Source organism: Manacus vitellinus, unplaced genomic scaffold (genome assembly GCF_001715985.3).
Source record: "Manacus vitellinus isolate BGI_N305 unplaced genomic scaffold, ASM171598v3 scaffold_2_pilon, whole genome shotgun sequence".
NCBI classification, from domain to species: Eukaryota; Metazoa; Chordata; class Aves; order Passeriformes; family Pipridae; genus Manacus; species Manacus vitellinus.
Window position 1 is genome coordinate 31,172,759 of NW_021940208.1, and position 14,147 is coordinate 31,186,905.

The window sequence follows — 14,147 nt, forward strand, 5'->3', positions numbered from 1 at the left end:
CCTTTTTCCTTTGTGGGACGCTCAGTGCTGCTGAGCACTGGCCCTCACAGGACCACGTCCAGATTTTGAGTAGTAGCACAGCACAGTGCAAGTTGGTGGTCCAAGAAGGGATTCTTTGCCACCTCTTTGGTTATTTTGTCAGAAGTGACAACCTGAGCAAAAGGTTTAAATTTTTGTAGAAATCTAACCAAAATCTGGTTAGTAAAAGTCCAGAAGCAGGATCTTCACAACTGATGTAACTGGAAGGTTTCACAATGGCTACCCAGGGAAGTGGTGGATTCTCCATCCCTGGAGGTTTTTAAGACAAGACTGGATGGGGCAGTTAGTGCCATGGTCTAGTAACCACAGCAGTGTTGGATCAAGAGTTGGACTTGATGATCTCAGAGGTCCTTTCCAACCCAGCTGATTCTATGATTCTATCCCCTCTTGCTGCAGGTGTCAGTGTAAGATCATGATGCGTGCCTAGGTGTTTCTGCTCTCTTTTGTGGTGAGCCTGAAGCTGAATCAGAAGCTATGTCTCAGATTCTGTAACCATCTGTGAACCATTTGAGCACAGTTATGTGGGATCTGATGATCTGATCTGTGATTTCTGCTCTTCACCTCTTAGTAGAATTAATTCACTGAATTTCAATGAAAGCTTCATCACTTCCTCTTGTTGCACAGATCTGATCTCTGCATCCAGATGTGGGCATCCTGAGTGACTGCCCTGAAGAGGACCATGTGGATTTAGCTGATGAAACAGCAGAAGGGGTTGATGAACCAGCTTCTGTAGCAGCTGTGGTGTAGAAGACTTGAAAAACAATGTTCAGTAATGTGGAGTTTCTTTATAAATATTCTCTAATAAATATTTCCTTTTTCCTTCAAATGACAGGTCAAATGCCAAGACTTTCTAAGGTCAATCTTTTTACTTTATTGAGTCTCTGGATGGAGCTCTTTCCCTCGTCTGAACAATGGAAAAAATCACAGGTAAAATGTCTATACTTACTGTTAATTGGTCTTTCTGAGCAGCTCCTGCAATGAACTTAACCCAACTGCTCTTTATATGACAGATAGTCCAGACAAAAAAAAACCACCACCCCCCCCAACAACAACAACAAACTAGTAAACTTTTTGCAATTATTTCTTAAAAGTACAAAAAAATCCAGTGGTGGGAGAAAAGTAGCAAAATGAGTGAATAGCATGCTATTTCTGAAAAACTCTGAAATACAAGATATATTCCCAAGGGGTGAAGCAAGCACTAAAAAATGGTGGGTATTTTAAAGAGCATAACAAAGGAGGAATGGTGTATACTGTGTGTATGCTAATTATGACTTTAAAGTCAATGTAGTCAATGGTGTAGAGATACTCTTTTAGAATTACAATGTCATGATTTTAGTAGATCAGTTCTCTTATACAGAGGAGGTGCACACAACTACTTGAAATGTTTGCTGATAAAGGACTTGTAGGTAACTAGTGACAATGAAAAGAAACTGTGCTTGAGAATGGGTCTTCTAAATAGCAGCTGTTACTGTTACACTTCAAAGTAGAGGGGCATTTTCGGAGTGTCCTGGGACAGGGTGTTTCCTTTTGTGATCAGACTTCTTATTGCACTATTTAAAATGATTACTACATTTTGCAGAGCACACCCCTATGCTAAGATCCATAGCACATTATCAGCCAGGGCAAGGAAAGACAGGAAAATTACTTGAGTGAAAATTAACCCTAATTTTCAGAGCTTGGTGTGCTAGATCTGAAAGAAGGGTAGACGAGGAGCACCAGACAGACTTCAAAAGCAGTTTGAAATTCAGTAATTCGGTAAGGAATGGCTCTTGGGTTGTAGGTAGGGCTTTTGTACAGCCTCACTTCTGTAACCACAAAGCAACTGAATAATTTACAGATCTAAGGCAACAGTGTTCAGTAGCAGCTGGATTGTCTAATGAGATCTGTTTCACCAGCTTCATCAAACTAGCTTGTATCCAGTTTCCTCACAATACGTGGGAATTCAGTTGTAATAGCTCTTGTATGTGGTATACAGAGTTTTTTCATTGAAGATCCTTTAGAACTAGGATTCATTTCCATTAAAGAAGAGACTGAAATAAAGCTGGAGAGGCTATTGGCTCCCTCAGTGGTCAAACTTAAGACAGAAATTAAATTTATGAGCATTTCCAAATGCTGGCTGATTCAGGGGGGATTTCAGCTATAATTGACAGAATCTTCTTTACTCCTTCTGGATTTTGTTATGGGCAAAACAATGACCAGAAAAAAATCAGGAATTTGTGACAAGTTCCTATTTGGAAAACAAGCACTGGTGTTAACAGGCACATGTGAAAAAAAAAACAACAACAAAAAATGTGTAGGAAAGTGTATCAGAGATTGTTTAATGGTTCATATTACAACTTGTACTGAAGAACTCTGCTGATGGTTGCATATTATTACTCAAGGAAGACCTCTAACATCTCTGTGGTCTTCATGTTGAAAAAAAGTAAAATAATAATAATAGTAATGCATTTTTCTGTAGGTGAAGAAGAGTGGTCTAGTTGTGGTGAAAAACATGAAGATTATTGGTCTTCATTGTTCCAGTACAGACTTGCATGCTGGCCAGATTGCACTCATTAAACATGGATCAAGACTTAAAACCTGTGATCTTTATTTTTCCAGAAAACCATGTTCAACTTGTTTAAAAATGATTGTAAATGGTAAGCAATGACTGTAGTAGAAAAACCCTGTTTTCTCTTTGGACTCTCTCAGTTGTGAATGCCAGTCCCTAACTTGTGTAGACTGCACAGATATTTTCCAAGAGTCAATGTACATCTCCTGGAGCTGATGGTCAAGACACTAGGGTTTGCTCCCGAGAGCCTGTTTCTCTGTGCAGCTGTTATTATTGGTGGTCCTTTGTCTCTCAGGTGGGCTGCACTGCTGAGATTCTGACGTACCTGTTGCACTTTGCCAGAGCATCCCTAAGCCTGATGAAAAGACCTAGGTTGCTACATTTTTCCTTGCCTTCCCATGGCTTGTTAGTAACACTGGAGGAAGGGTGGTTTTCATGAGAGAGAGAAATCACAGGGAGTACTTAAGGGTTTCCTTTTCCCAACGGAGATGAAGACATGCCAGATTATTCACTTCATGAAATTCTGGCACACCCCTTCTGCAAGAATTGATTTTTAATCTCAGCAGCAACATGTATTAGTGCTAACTTTTTGTGTGTGTTGTTAATGTAGCTGTTGTAGGTAAGATGCAAAATTAGGCTCTCGCAAAGATCTTAGAACTTGGGAAACTCCAATTTTTTTCTACAGTCTGATTATCAAGCCAGATAACCCCTTGATACTTGTATCTACCAGCATTTTTCTGTCCAGACTCACCTTAAACAGCACTCAGGCCTTAGAGGAGTAAAACCTGGGTTAGGCAATAGTGTGTTGAATATGAGTTTTATGTTCCACTGTGCTCGCATGGTTCCTTTTGCTGCATTATCTTCTCTTCCAGCCGGGGTGAACAGGATTTCTTACTGGCCTGCAGATCCTGAAATCAGCTTGCAAAACGAGGCGTCCAATCCCACGAGTACTGATGACGCAAAGTTAGATGCCAAAGCAGTAGAAAGACTGAAATCAAATAGTCGTGCTCGTGTGTGTGTGCTGCTTCAGCCTTTGGTGTGCTATATGGTGCAGTTTATTGAAGAAACTTCCACCAAGTTTGATTTTATTCAGAAAATAGCAAAATCACAGCCTGACTGTAATACTGACTTTTATACTGCGTGTAGGCAAGAGAGAATAAAAGAGTATGAAAGCTTATTCCTAATTTCAAATGAGGAAATGCACAAGCAAATATTGATGACAATGGGACTGGAGAACCTCTGTGAAAATCCATACTTCAGCAACCTTAGGCAAAATATGAAAGATCTTGTCTTGGTCTTGGCAACAGTGGCTGCCAGTGTCCCCGTCTTTGGATGTTTTGGATTTTACAGTTGTGAATCACCAAGAACAAATGAAACAGATGAGCAGTGTTTGCCCCAAGACATTGCAAGGCACTGCATGATACAAGCCAGGCTCCTTGCGTACCGGACAGGTGAGTTGTTACAGCAGCGGAACAAGGATGGGTCTCATGAGTAGAGAAAGTTCCTGATTTCAGTCTTATTCTTCCAAATGCTTCCTTGAGCAAGCTGTGGAACTCCATTCCTACATGTGTGAAACAGGTGCAGCAGTAATAGTAGAGTCCACAGGGGTACATAGTATTGTGTGTGAAAGCTTTCCAAGAGAACATCAGTGCAGGTATTTCACATACAGTGCTGGCAAACCCTGCCCTGCCAACGTGTCCAGCATCCTACTGAAAACAGAACAGAATGACGTTTACATTCTTCAAGCTGCTCTGAGGCTCTTTTTACTGAGGTTTCACAAGATACTTCTGTTATCAAATAAATGCCAATATTTCAAGCAGATTATGTACACTTCAGAAAAAAAGCAGTGAAATAATATCCTTTCAGTAGGGCATTAAGTACAGTTATATCAAGTCTCCTAGTTCTAATCTTCTTAGTAGAAGTGCTTATATATCTGATTTTTTTTTTTTTTGCACAGATGCTGGAGTTTTATGTACAGGGTTCTGGGGTGGAAGGATATTTATTACTCTCTCTTGATAGAGATGACTTCTGTTTGCTACTTTATTCTCTCTGGGTAGCCACATAGTAAACCAATAAGTTCTTCCAGAGAACAGAATATGAAGACTTAAAACTTGGTGGTACTCCTTAGTGATGTTTTTGTCCTCCAGATATGATAGTTGCTTTTTCTAAACCATTGTAAACAAATAGAGAGTACATACATAAAGGTTAAACCAAAACTAATCCCCCAATACACACACACACAAACCCAACCTATCAAGTTAGGTACCCTCCACAGATTTGCTCTCCAGAAATTGCAGAGGAGATTGCATTTTTTAGATGCAATTCAGAAGTTTTACGTAACCAGTTGTGAGTTCTTTGTACAGCTACTGTTGTACTGAACAAGATGGAATGGCCAAGCTTGAGTACTCATTCTTGAGGCAGCAAAATTCAGTTTTATGTGTGGTTTTTACCCTGGACTCAGGTCTGTTTTTTGAGGAAACTCTTATTCCACTTTAATCCTGTAATGAAATTAAACAAATAGCAGCCCCCCCCCATATTTAGATGCTTCACATTATTATATAGATGGATATAAGGGGAGCAAGATCATAGGATATTTTCTATGTGCAGATGATAATCAGTGATTATCATTTTCATCACTTCATCAGTGACTGATAAATATGCAGAATATAAAAAAGTTCCCATAAAATATATCTTTGGCAGGAAAGACCCTTTTTGAGTGATTCAGTATGGTAGTGATGCTAAGGATGATGGAAATGATTAATAGAAACAGTGTGTTCTACAATATCAATCAATGGAAACCTGAAACATTTTTTCTCCTTGATATACTCTGTTTTAATTGGTCAAGACTCTCATCAGTCGCTACTGTGGAGGATTTCCAGGTTCCATAAAAACCTTCCAAGTCACACATAATGAAAGTTGGGTACCAGTTTTCCCGCAGTGGTGATATAACACACACCCCAAAATCCAGTGGTTAATATTTTGTCTCTGAATTGGGTATAAAATACAACTAATTTCGATAGGAATTCAGACTGCAGAACCATAAACTTAAAAGAATGGCAGAAATAAAGTAATTAAGTAGTAAACAATAAGAAGGTTTTTATCAGTTTGCTGTCTCACATCAGTGAACCTGTCCACATACATTCTTGGCACACATTGTCTTACCTATGTGTTGGTTGCTTTGTTGCATTTTTGAACAAATGTACACAACTAAGTCTCAGAATGACTGCCTTGCAGTTAAAGCACACCCTACTTTTACAGGAGACTCATATGATTTCAAAGCTCTTAATCTTTCTGCATTTCTTTCCTCCTGTCCACAAAGCAACAATAAATGTTATTCCTTGCTCTAGGATGTCATATGTTAATGTATAGGTAATTTGGAACTGCTTTATTTGTTATTTACTCCTAAAATGTTATGTATTTTAGAGGATCATAAGACAGGAGTTGGAGCTATTATTTGGGCAGAAGAAAAATCAGTAAGTATTGAAAAAGTTACTTTTCCTTGCACTCAAAACTCATACACTTGCTTTGAACTTTTTATTTACCATTATACACCTCTGTTTTTCATGCAAACACACAGCACTATAGAAAGCTTGTGCTTCTCGTGCTTTAGTAACTAAGTTAATGACTAGTTCACTGTTATGCTTTTAGATGAAGAGGAAATATAAATTATTTTAGTAACTACTACAGTATCTCCACCTGGACTTTCAGTGTGCCTGCTTCCCTAGTCATTGTCAGTTATTCCAGGTATCCTGGCTACAAGGTTTTGCCACAGCTGCTGATTGGGCAGCAGGTGCCTACTCTGCATGATCCCTCTTTGCAGCTTTTTTTTGGAGAGGTCTCAGTGCAATTATAGCCTGACAATCTCTTGAGGATATTTGTTGTACTTGAAATGCTGTACTGGCTTTAGCACTTTCCTTTTTGCATGAAAGTGGTATTTTTCTGCAGATATTGTTACAGTGCTTTTTTCCATCCAAACATAAAGGTTTTATTTCTTTATATCTCTCATTATGCATGTTACCAGTCCCAGGAAGCCTCATTCTTCATGCAGGTGCAACATACTCTTCATTTGTTTTTAGCATCCAGTCATTAGCTGCTTACTGCTGTTTTGTTTCTTGTTCTGGTTTCAATTGCTGTTCGCTACTTATCGGCCCACTGGTCGCTGGGTCTGTTGAGAGGGAGATGAAACACCATCTCTGGCACATCACGGATGAACTCCAGTTGTCTTTAATTTTATACATTGCAGACGAAGTCCTTCAGATTTCTTGTCACTGCTATCAATTACTTGCCAAAAGGAAAGCCTCTAAAGCCTGATGCAGCGTAACTGAGATGTTACACTTTGCCTGTGCGGGTCCTACAGAGCCCGGTGGAAAAGCTCCATACAGACATGGAGCAGTTTGCAAGAGCTGAGCTCTCTTTCAACTGCTGTAACTTGGCTGAACTGATAATGTGACAGCATACATTGCACAGCATTTTGACTGAGAACAGTTTAAATACCTCCAAATTTGGTGCTTTGCTTACTGTTGCAGAGAAGCTGTGATGGAACAGGAGCAATGTACTTTGTAGGCTGTGGTTACAATGCCTTTCCTGTTGGATCTGAATATGCTGATTTTCCACACATGGATGATAAGCAAAAAGATCGTGAAATCAGAAAGTTCAGATATATTATACATGCGGAGCAGAACGCCTTGACATTCAGGTAAATGGGCTTATTTTTACCACTGAAAAGAATGAGATGGTTCAGAAAGAATTCCATGGCAAATGCGTGTCATGGTTTAAGCCCAGCTGGCATCTGAGCACTGCACAGCTGCTGGCTCTCCCCCCCTCTCCTGGTGGAATGGGGAGGAGAATCAAAAGTAAAACTTATGGGTTGAGATGAGAACAGTTTAATAATTGAAACAAATTAAGATATTATAATAATAGTAATACTAATAAGGAAAAAACAAGTGATGCATGATACAATTGCTCACCATTCACTGATCAATGCCAGACCCCCTCTGGGTAATTCCCCCAGTTTACATACTAGACATGACACTGTGGTATGGAATATCCTTTTGGTTGATTTGGGTCACACATCCGCCTTCTTGTGCAGCTCCTTACTGGCAGAATATGAGGCACAAAAAAGTGCTTGATTCAGAGTAAGCACTTCTTAGCAACAACTAAAACGTCAGTGTGTTATCAACATTATTCTCCTACTAAATCCAAAGCACAGCACTGTACCAGCTGCTGAGAAGAAATTAACTTTGTGGCAGCCAACACCAGGACAATGCATGATGTCCCTGTGACGAAGTGTGGGTTGCAATCACAGCTTTGTTTATGCCTATGATGTAGAACTTGGATGTGTGTGGAAACCAGCCAACTCCTGGGGTTTCTTCAGACTTCTCAAGTGAACCTGGTTTTTGAAGGATATTCACTCCTTCAGTTACTATTCAATACAAGCTACTGCCTCTGCTTCCTGCTAGACCATGCTATAACCTGAAATACGGAAGTGTGGCAGTTGATGAGGCTTCCAGCAATGATATGTGTGGAGACATGGAATGAGTGTTTTGTTCACAGATAGTCAAACCAAACCAGATATCATTGTGTACTTGCACACTTGATAAGGAATAAGATGCTTCTGAGAGTAGATAACACTTCTTTGCTTCTTCTTCTGAGGTGTCAAGTTTGTCACAATTCAAAGCCATCAAGATACGAACTCTGAAATTCTGTTTTCTGACTGCTTGTAGATGTCGAGAAATAAAGCCAGACGAGAGAAGCATGATATTTGTGACAAAGTGTCCATGTGATGAATGTGTCCCTTTAATTAAAGGGGCTGGTATCAAGCAGATCTATGCAGGAGATGTTGATGCTGGAAAAAAGAAAGCAGACATATCCTATATGAAGTTTGGTGAACTTGAAGGTGTAAGCAAATTTACAGTAAGTGTCTAAATATAGTATATTCTAAAAACTGTGGACAGAATTGATGGGAGAGTAGAGTGAGCAGTCATCTGCAGCCAGCATAGGGGAGCACTGTGCTGTCAAGTTGAGAGGTTGCTCTGTCCCAGTACTGGGGAGAAGTGCTGTGCCATATGGCAGATGGTGGAGCCAAATGTCTCTATTTTCTGTATCTACAGTGGGGGTTTCCCTCTTCCTTTTTTGCTGTAGTTTGAGGTGGTCTCTTCACACTCTGAAGTTCTCCAAAGCCTCCCCTGTCACAGCATGGCAGCTGATGTTGGAGATCACTGCATGATTTTGTTGGCCCTTCCAGCAGCTCCTGAAAGAGCTGCAGTGCATTTTGAAGGCAGCCAAGTGCACCTGCACTCAGTGCTCACCATGATGAACTGCAGCACTGTTGAACAGGCTCATTTCCCCTTCTCAAGGGAGTAAATGTCTACACATTCCTTATCAGTTAGTTATCCTCAAAGCAAGTGTGTGTTCAAGGGGGAGCCCTTCATTTCTCACCTCACCCCCAGTCATGCCTCACAGTGTAGGTCTTTAGGGTACTTTTCTTTCCTCCCTTTGCTCCTTATTCTGTCTTCTGGAATAAGTAAATGTTTTCTTCTTCTTTTATCAGTGGCAACTAAATCCATTGTACTCTAATGCCCTTGAATTCCATGACCCTACAGCCAGGGAAAGTAAGTATTTTCTCATTAATTCATTTTATGACTGAAGTCAATAAGTGAGATCACGTTTTAAACAAACCTGAATTCCTCTGTGATTGATTAGTCTTAGTTAATCTTGTTTTCAATGAGTTAAATTTTGCTATGAAAACTTCTCTGAGTTTTTTGAATAAGTAGATGAACCAACTGTAAGTCAAAACCAAGCTTGTTTTAACAAATGCTTGGCATTGACACACACGTCACAAAATCTAGTAATGCAGTTATCAAGGTCATTGCCATGCTGTTTTGCATATAGATCATTTCAGACTACTTCATCATGTTTTAAGTTTTGTTCTATAAAGACTTTATATATTGTGTTCTATAAAGAGTGCCATTATTTTTCAGGAGAAATTGGACTCCTCCAAGTCATTTAAATATGTTATGCAGAACATTTCAGTGCTTCTTATGTATTTGTGTGTATATACACATGTATAATATAAAGGCCACAATATCCTTGTCATTGCACACCCTTTGTAGCAAGGGAGCTGTCATCTCCTGAAAACACAGTTTAGATAAGTCTTTCTTTGAAGCCTTTTTTTGCTATAAAAGGGACACGCCAAAGGGATCTTCTGTCGGCTACCAATCCTTAAAATGTTTCTCACCAAGAGGGGAAAATAACGTGGAAAAAGCAGCTAAATAATTTTTGTGCCGTGAGCAGGAAGATACAGAGTGTAAAGATAGGGAGTTGGCAGTTGTTCAAAGCACTGACTACCGTGATAGGGGCATTAGAAAAGACTGAAGGTGTTTTTTGTGGCACAGGAATAGCCACGTACTCCGTGGAGAAGTCTCTTCATTAGCTATTTCCTTATGGGCTGGGGGAAAGGGGGGAGGGAAGGGCTCAGAGCAGTGTTTATGCCCCTAGTGATCACTGCAAAATGTTAGGGCTTGTTTGTCCCTTCCTCTGTTAATGGTTTTTAGACCCAGCTGGAGAAAGATTCATCCCGGGGTACTTTGTTTGATGATCTTTAACGAGGCTCATTTCTCTAATGTTTTAGTATGGTGTGCTTGCATTTTCAACACTGAACTGTTTTAAGTTGCTCTCTTTTCTTAGTATGTTCCTCTTAGCTGTGCTTACTGTGTGTTCCTCTGTGAGGGAACTCCATCCCCTGCCCACCTCCATTGTTATTCCAGTGTGCCTGTCTGTGTTGAGTATTTAGACTATACTTGCTCTTGTATTAATGTTTGATGCATATTTTTTTCTTTAGATGGGGTCCAGAAAACAAAATCGCTGGATGACCAGCTGCACCAAAACAAGAAACTGTGTCTTGGTCACTATTGAATAATTAAGCACTTCTGCAGTCTTGCTTCATACTTTTTATAATACAGCCTGTTTGCACTTTCAAATAAGGAACAGTTTTATTTATTGTTTGGAAAGTGAATTTTAAAATACGTTTATTTATGATGTCTTTAATGTTTTATGGAATTACCTGAAGGTCTTTTTAATTTAGAAGCTCCTGGCGAAAAAATGCTGCTTGTATTTTCTGTGAAAGTAACTGGGGGGCTGATCATTGTTAACACATTAAAAAAAATACTGAAAGTTTGTTGCTGATAGATCAGAGTAAGAGTAAAATGATGTCTTATTTGCTTGGTGTATGGGTTGAGGGAATGGATTTTTAAGTTCTGGACTAGCAAAATGCAGAAATAAGCCCTAGTTCTTCAAATACAATGGTCAAGGGGATCTTCTAGGAAATGGTAGATAAATAAGCACCAGCAACTGTTTCTGTTCCTGAAAGTGGCTTTTGCTTCTCAGTCTGCTCTGCAATATAATAGACACAAAACCATTAGGATAGCAATCATTGTTAGGTAAATGATTTGGATATTAATCTTGTCTCTCATACACACTGTCTTCCACCTACCATAGCAGCAGTTGTTTCGTGGTACTTGCCTTGCTGCTTTGTGTCCTTCCTCAAGTGCAGTCCATATGTTTTAATGAAGACAAAGATTAGCTTTGGTTTTTCTCAGCTTCTGGATGCAGGCCTAAAAGCATTTGGCTGTATGCATCTCACTGGCCCCTACATAAATGTGAAGATTGCTAGTGTTTTGGTTTTGTTAATCTTCACTAACAGGCTTCTAGGACTACAGAGGTGAATAAATTGCCAGCATCCTGTTGTTTCTGAGATAGGACAATCTGTACCAGTGGAATAGTCCAAATCTTTTCAGGTGCCAATCTTTAATGTTGAGCAAGGGTGACATTAAAACGGCAGTGAAACTGCAGTCTAGTGCTTTTGCTAGTTTTGAGGGGGTAGGTAATGGTTAACCAGAACAATGAGTTGTACCCATCTTTTGAGAGGTCTCTCTCCTAATTCCCATCTGTTTCCTGCTTTGAATCTGACCTCTAGCTGTTTGTTTTAACAGATGCCTCAAGACTTTTTGTTAACTCCTCTGCTGAGCTCTCAAGTGCAAATACCATAACACTTTTTTCTGCTGCTGCTGGTAGGATACATGAACAGCCCTTTTCCAGTTCTTTCATGCATTTTGTCTTTGCTACCCTCCTTAAGGTCCTGGAAGGGGAATCATGTCTTAAGATACTGCTCTAAGTTGTCTTTGTTTCTTTTAGGTTTTGGAAAAGCTTGGAAGTAGACAGCAAAGCTGTGATTGGATAGTGTGCAGAGCACCCTTAAAGTGATATTATTATATGGAATTTGTGCTCACCCAGTTTGGATACTGGTCCTGTAATTTAAGGTACAGTTCTTGATGCTTGGAGCTGCAGGAAGGAGCTGTGCTTCCCCATGGCTCATAGCATAGCTTCATTCTTGAGTACCTGGACTTTAGAACTGGGGAATGCTTATATCCTCTTACCATCATGAGAATTCACTCTTCCTGAAGCTGGAGAAGCTGCTGTTTCTCTGAGCCTAGTAAGAGTGAAGGCTACTTCAGGGCTGCTGGTTGAATGTGGTACGTGCAGGGCTGGCAGCAGCAATCTCACCAGGCTGACCTCCTTCACCACTGCTGCCTTGCCAAGCAGGATGCATACAGCTTCCCTTCCCAGGACCAGGTAGAGAGCAAAAGAGAAAAATCTGACCCTCTTTGTCAACTTAAGGTCGTGATGGTGAAATCCATTTTTGCATCACGCCTCAAAAGACTGCTTTCTCAGCGTAGCTCATGGGGAAATTGCTGAGCTGCCACTTCACCAGGTCTTGTAATCCAGTGCTGAGGAACCTAGGTCCTGAATCTAGGATGAGCAGATCCAGCTGCAAGGGGATTAAGTTGTTGATCTGGGTGCTGTATAAACATCAGAAAGACAGTTTTTTTCTCTGATCAAGGATTCTATAGTTTCATTGTTTGCATCTTTCATATGAGGATAAAGTCAAATGTTGGAGTTTCATAATGGGTTTTTAAATCATAAATATCTTACTTCGACATATGTCCTCCTCACTTTTTATAAGCATCTTGTGTTAGAATAATTACTCTTGGCTTTTTCGACAGATCACTGCCCAAATTAAATTAGTCTGCCCTACTCCACCCACTGAAACCTTCTGGTTTCCATAATCCACTGGCAATACTCTTATACTTGAGGTAGAAGCAAGGAAAAAAACAGGGCCATGTTTAAGTTTGATCCTCTTCAAGTTTTATACTGATCAGTCTGCTGGTATTAAAATCAGTAAAATCTGTGTCTTTATATGAACAGCTGAAATCAAAAAGTCCCTGAAACATTATTGGTGGCCTGGATACACAGAGAAGTGGTCAAGATACAAGTCAAATATCACGCACATGAAATAACTACACTGCAGTAAACACTGCTGGTAACTTGTACTTCAGGAGGACTTAAGATTCTACCTTTACTTTAAATAACTTTTTTTTTTAAAAGAGGATTTTTTTACAAAATTTTCTGTGAAACTTGCAGTTGCTTGTAAGGCTGAAGGCTTGGAAGCCTGGCTTTATTTGCGTCTTGCTGTATTCTACAGATTCCTCCAGGTGCTCACAAATTTCTGTAGGCTCTGATTATCAATATAACCCTACTTCTTCAATTTTTACTGGAATTACAAAGTAGAGGCTATATCTTGGCCAACAGGAACAATGTGGATGGGGTTTCTCTCTCAGCCTGTGGACTCTGTAGGTGCTGCTGTGCCTGTCTGCTTCCGAGGGAGAGCCATGGAAGATTGGACATCTCCTGCAGTGCTTATTTTGCAGATGAGCTCTAGGATGTTTTTTTCTTACATAAAAATTACAAAGTATTTACTCAAGAAATGTAAAAGTTATATATTTTATATGTTGTATGAAATTTCCATGTGCATTTTGTGTCTCTTCCATTCATTTCAGAACAATCATTTTAATTGCAGGTATTAACTATCAGTAATAATTTGGCCTCTTGACCAAGAATTACAGAAATTCACTGTTAATTGTCTGCCTTACAGCAAAACATGTTTTCTGCTAATAAATTAATCTGACAGTAAGTACTGAAGTGTATTTTTAAGTGCTTTGGATTATTAGGAACATTACGGAGTGCTTTGGAATGCTCACACCCCTTACTGGCCCAAAGCTCTCCTTGCTCCTGCAGCCCCAGCTGTTTGCTGAGCTGGATCGCCTGCCTCTGCACTGCCTGAAGAATTTGTCTCAACATGAGACTGTGCCTCCTGCCAGTCCCAGGGAAGGTCTGAAATCCCCCTCCTTGGGCCTGTGAGTATTAATTCCCTCTTCCTCAGGAGAGTAAGAAATGCCTCAGAGAGCACTACATGAGCTACCACCTCCACAGGCTGTTCCGTGGTTGGAGAGGATCAAAGTCGGTGAAGCTTTGACCATCCAGCAGTAAATTGGTCCCTGCTGCACTTCCTGCTTTGCTGCCCTGGATTGCCTGTATGGGCACAAGCAGGTGTCCCAGTTCCCAGTCACGCAGAGCAGAGCGGGATTGCTGTGGTGATCGGGGTCAACAGCTGTGAGAGTCTGTAGCATGAAGCAGGTGATGCTGGGGGTCTGACCCATCAGGG

General features: G+C 40.2%; 1 protein-coding gene across 2 annotated transcripts; it reads left to right on the forward strand.

The window, feature by feature from the left end:
* The first annotated feature begins 864 nt into the window (after nt 1–864).
* CDADC1 (cytidine and dCMP deaminase domain containing 1) lies at nt 865–13,616 on the forward strand. Of its 2 annotated transcripts, none has more exons than XM_018071311.2 (8): nt 865–966; nt 2,498–2,675; nt 3,460–4,038; nt 6,011–6,060; nt 7,108–7,283; nt 8,311–8,500; nt 9,138–9,198; nt 10,428–13,616. In XM_018071311.2, the coding sequence occupies exons 1-8, from the start codon at nt 865–867 to the stop codon at nt 10,499–10,501; spliced, it is 1,410 nt and encodes a 469-aa protein (XP_017926800.1). In that variant the 3' UTR covers nt 10,502–13,616. The 2 variants fall into 2 exon arrangements, with proteins under 2 accessions (XP_017926800.1, XP_017926801.1); XM_018071312.2 differs by having other exon boundaries at nt 7,114–7,283; nt 10,428–10,755.
* The last annotated feature ends 531 nt before the right edge of the window (nt 13,617–14,147 follow it).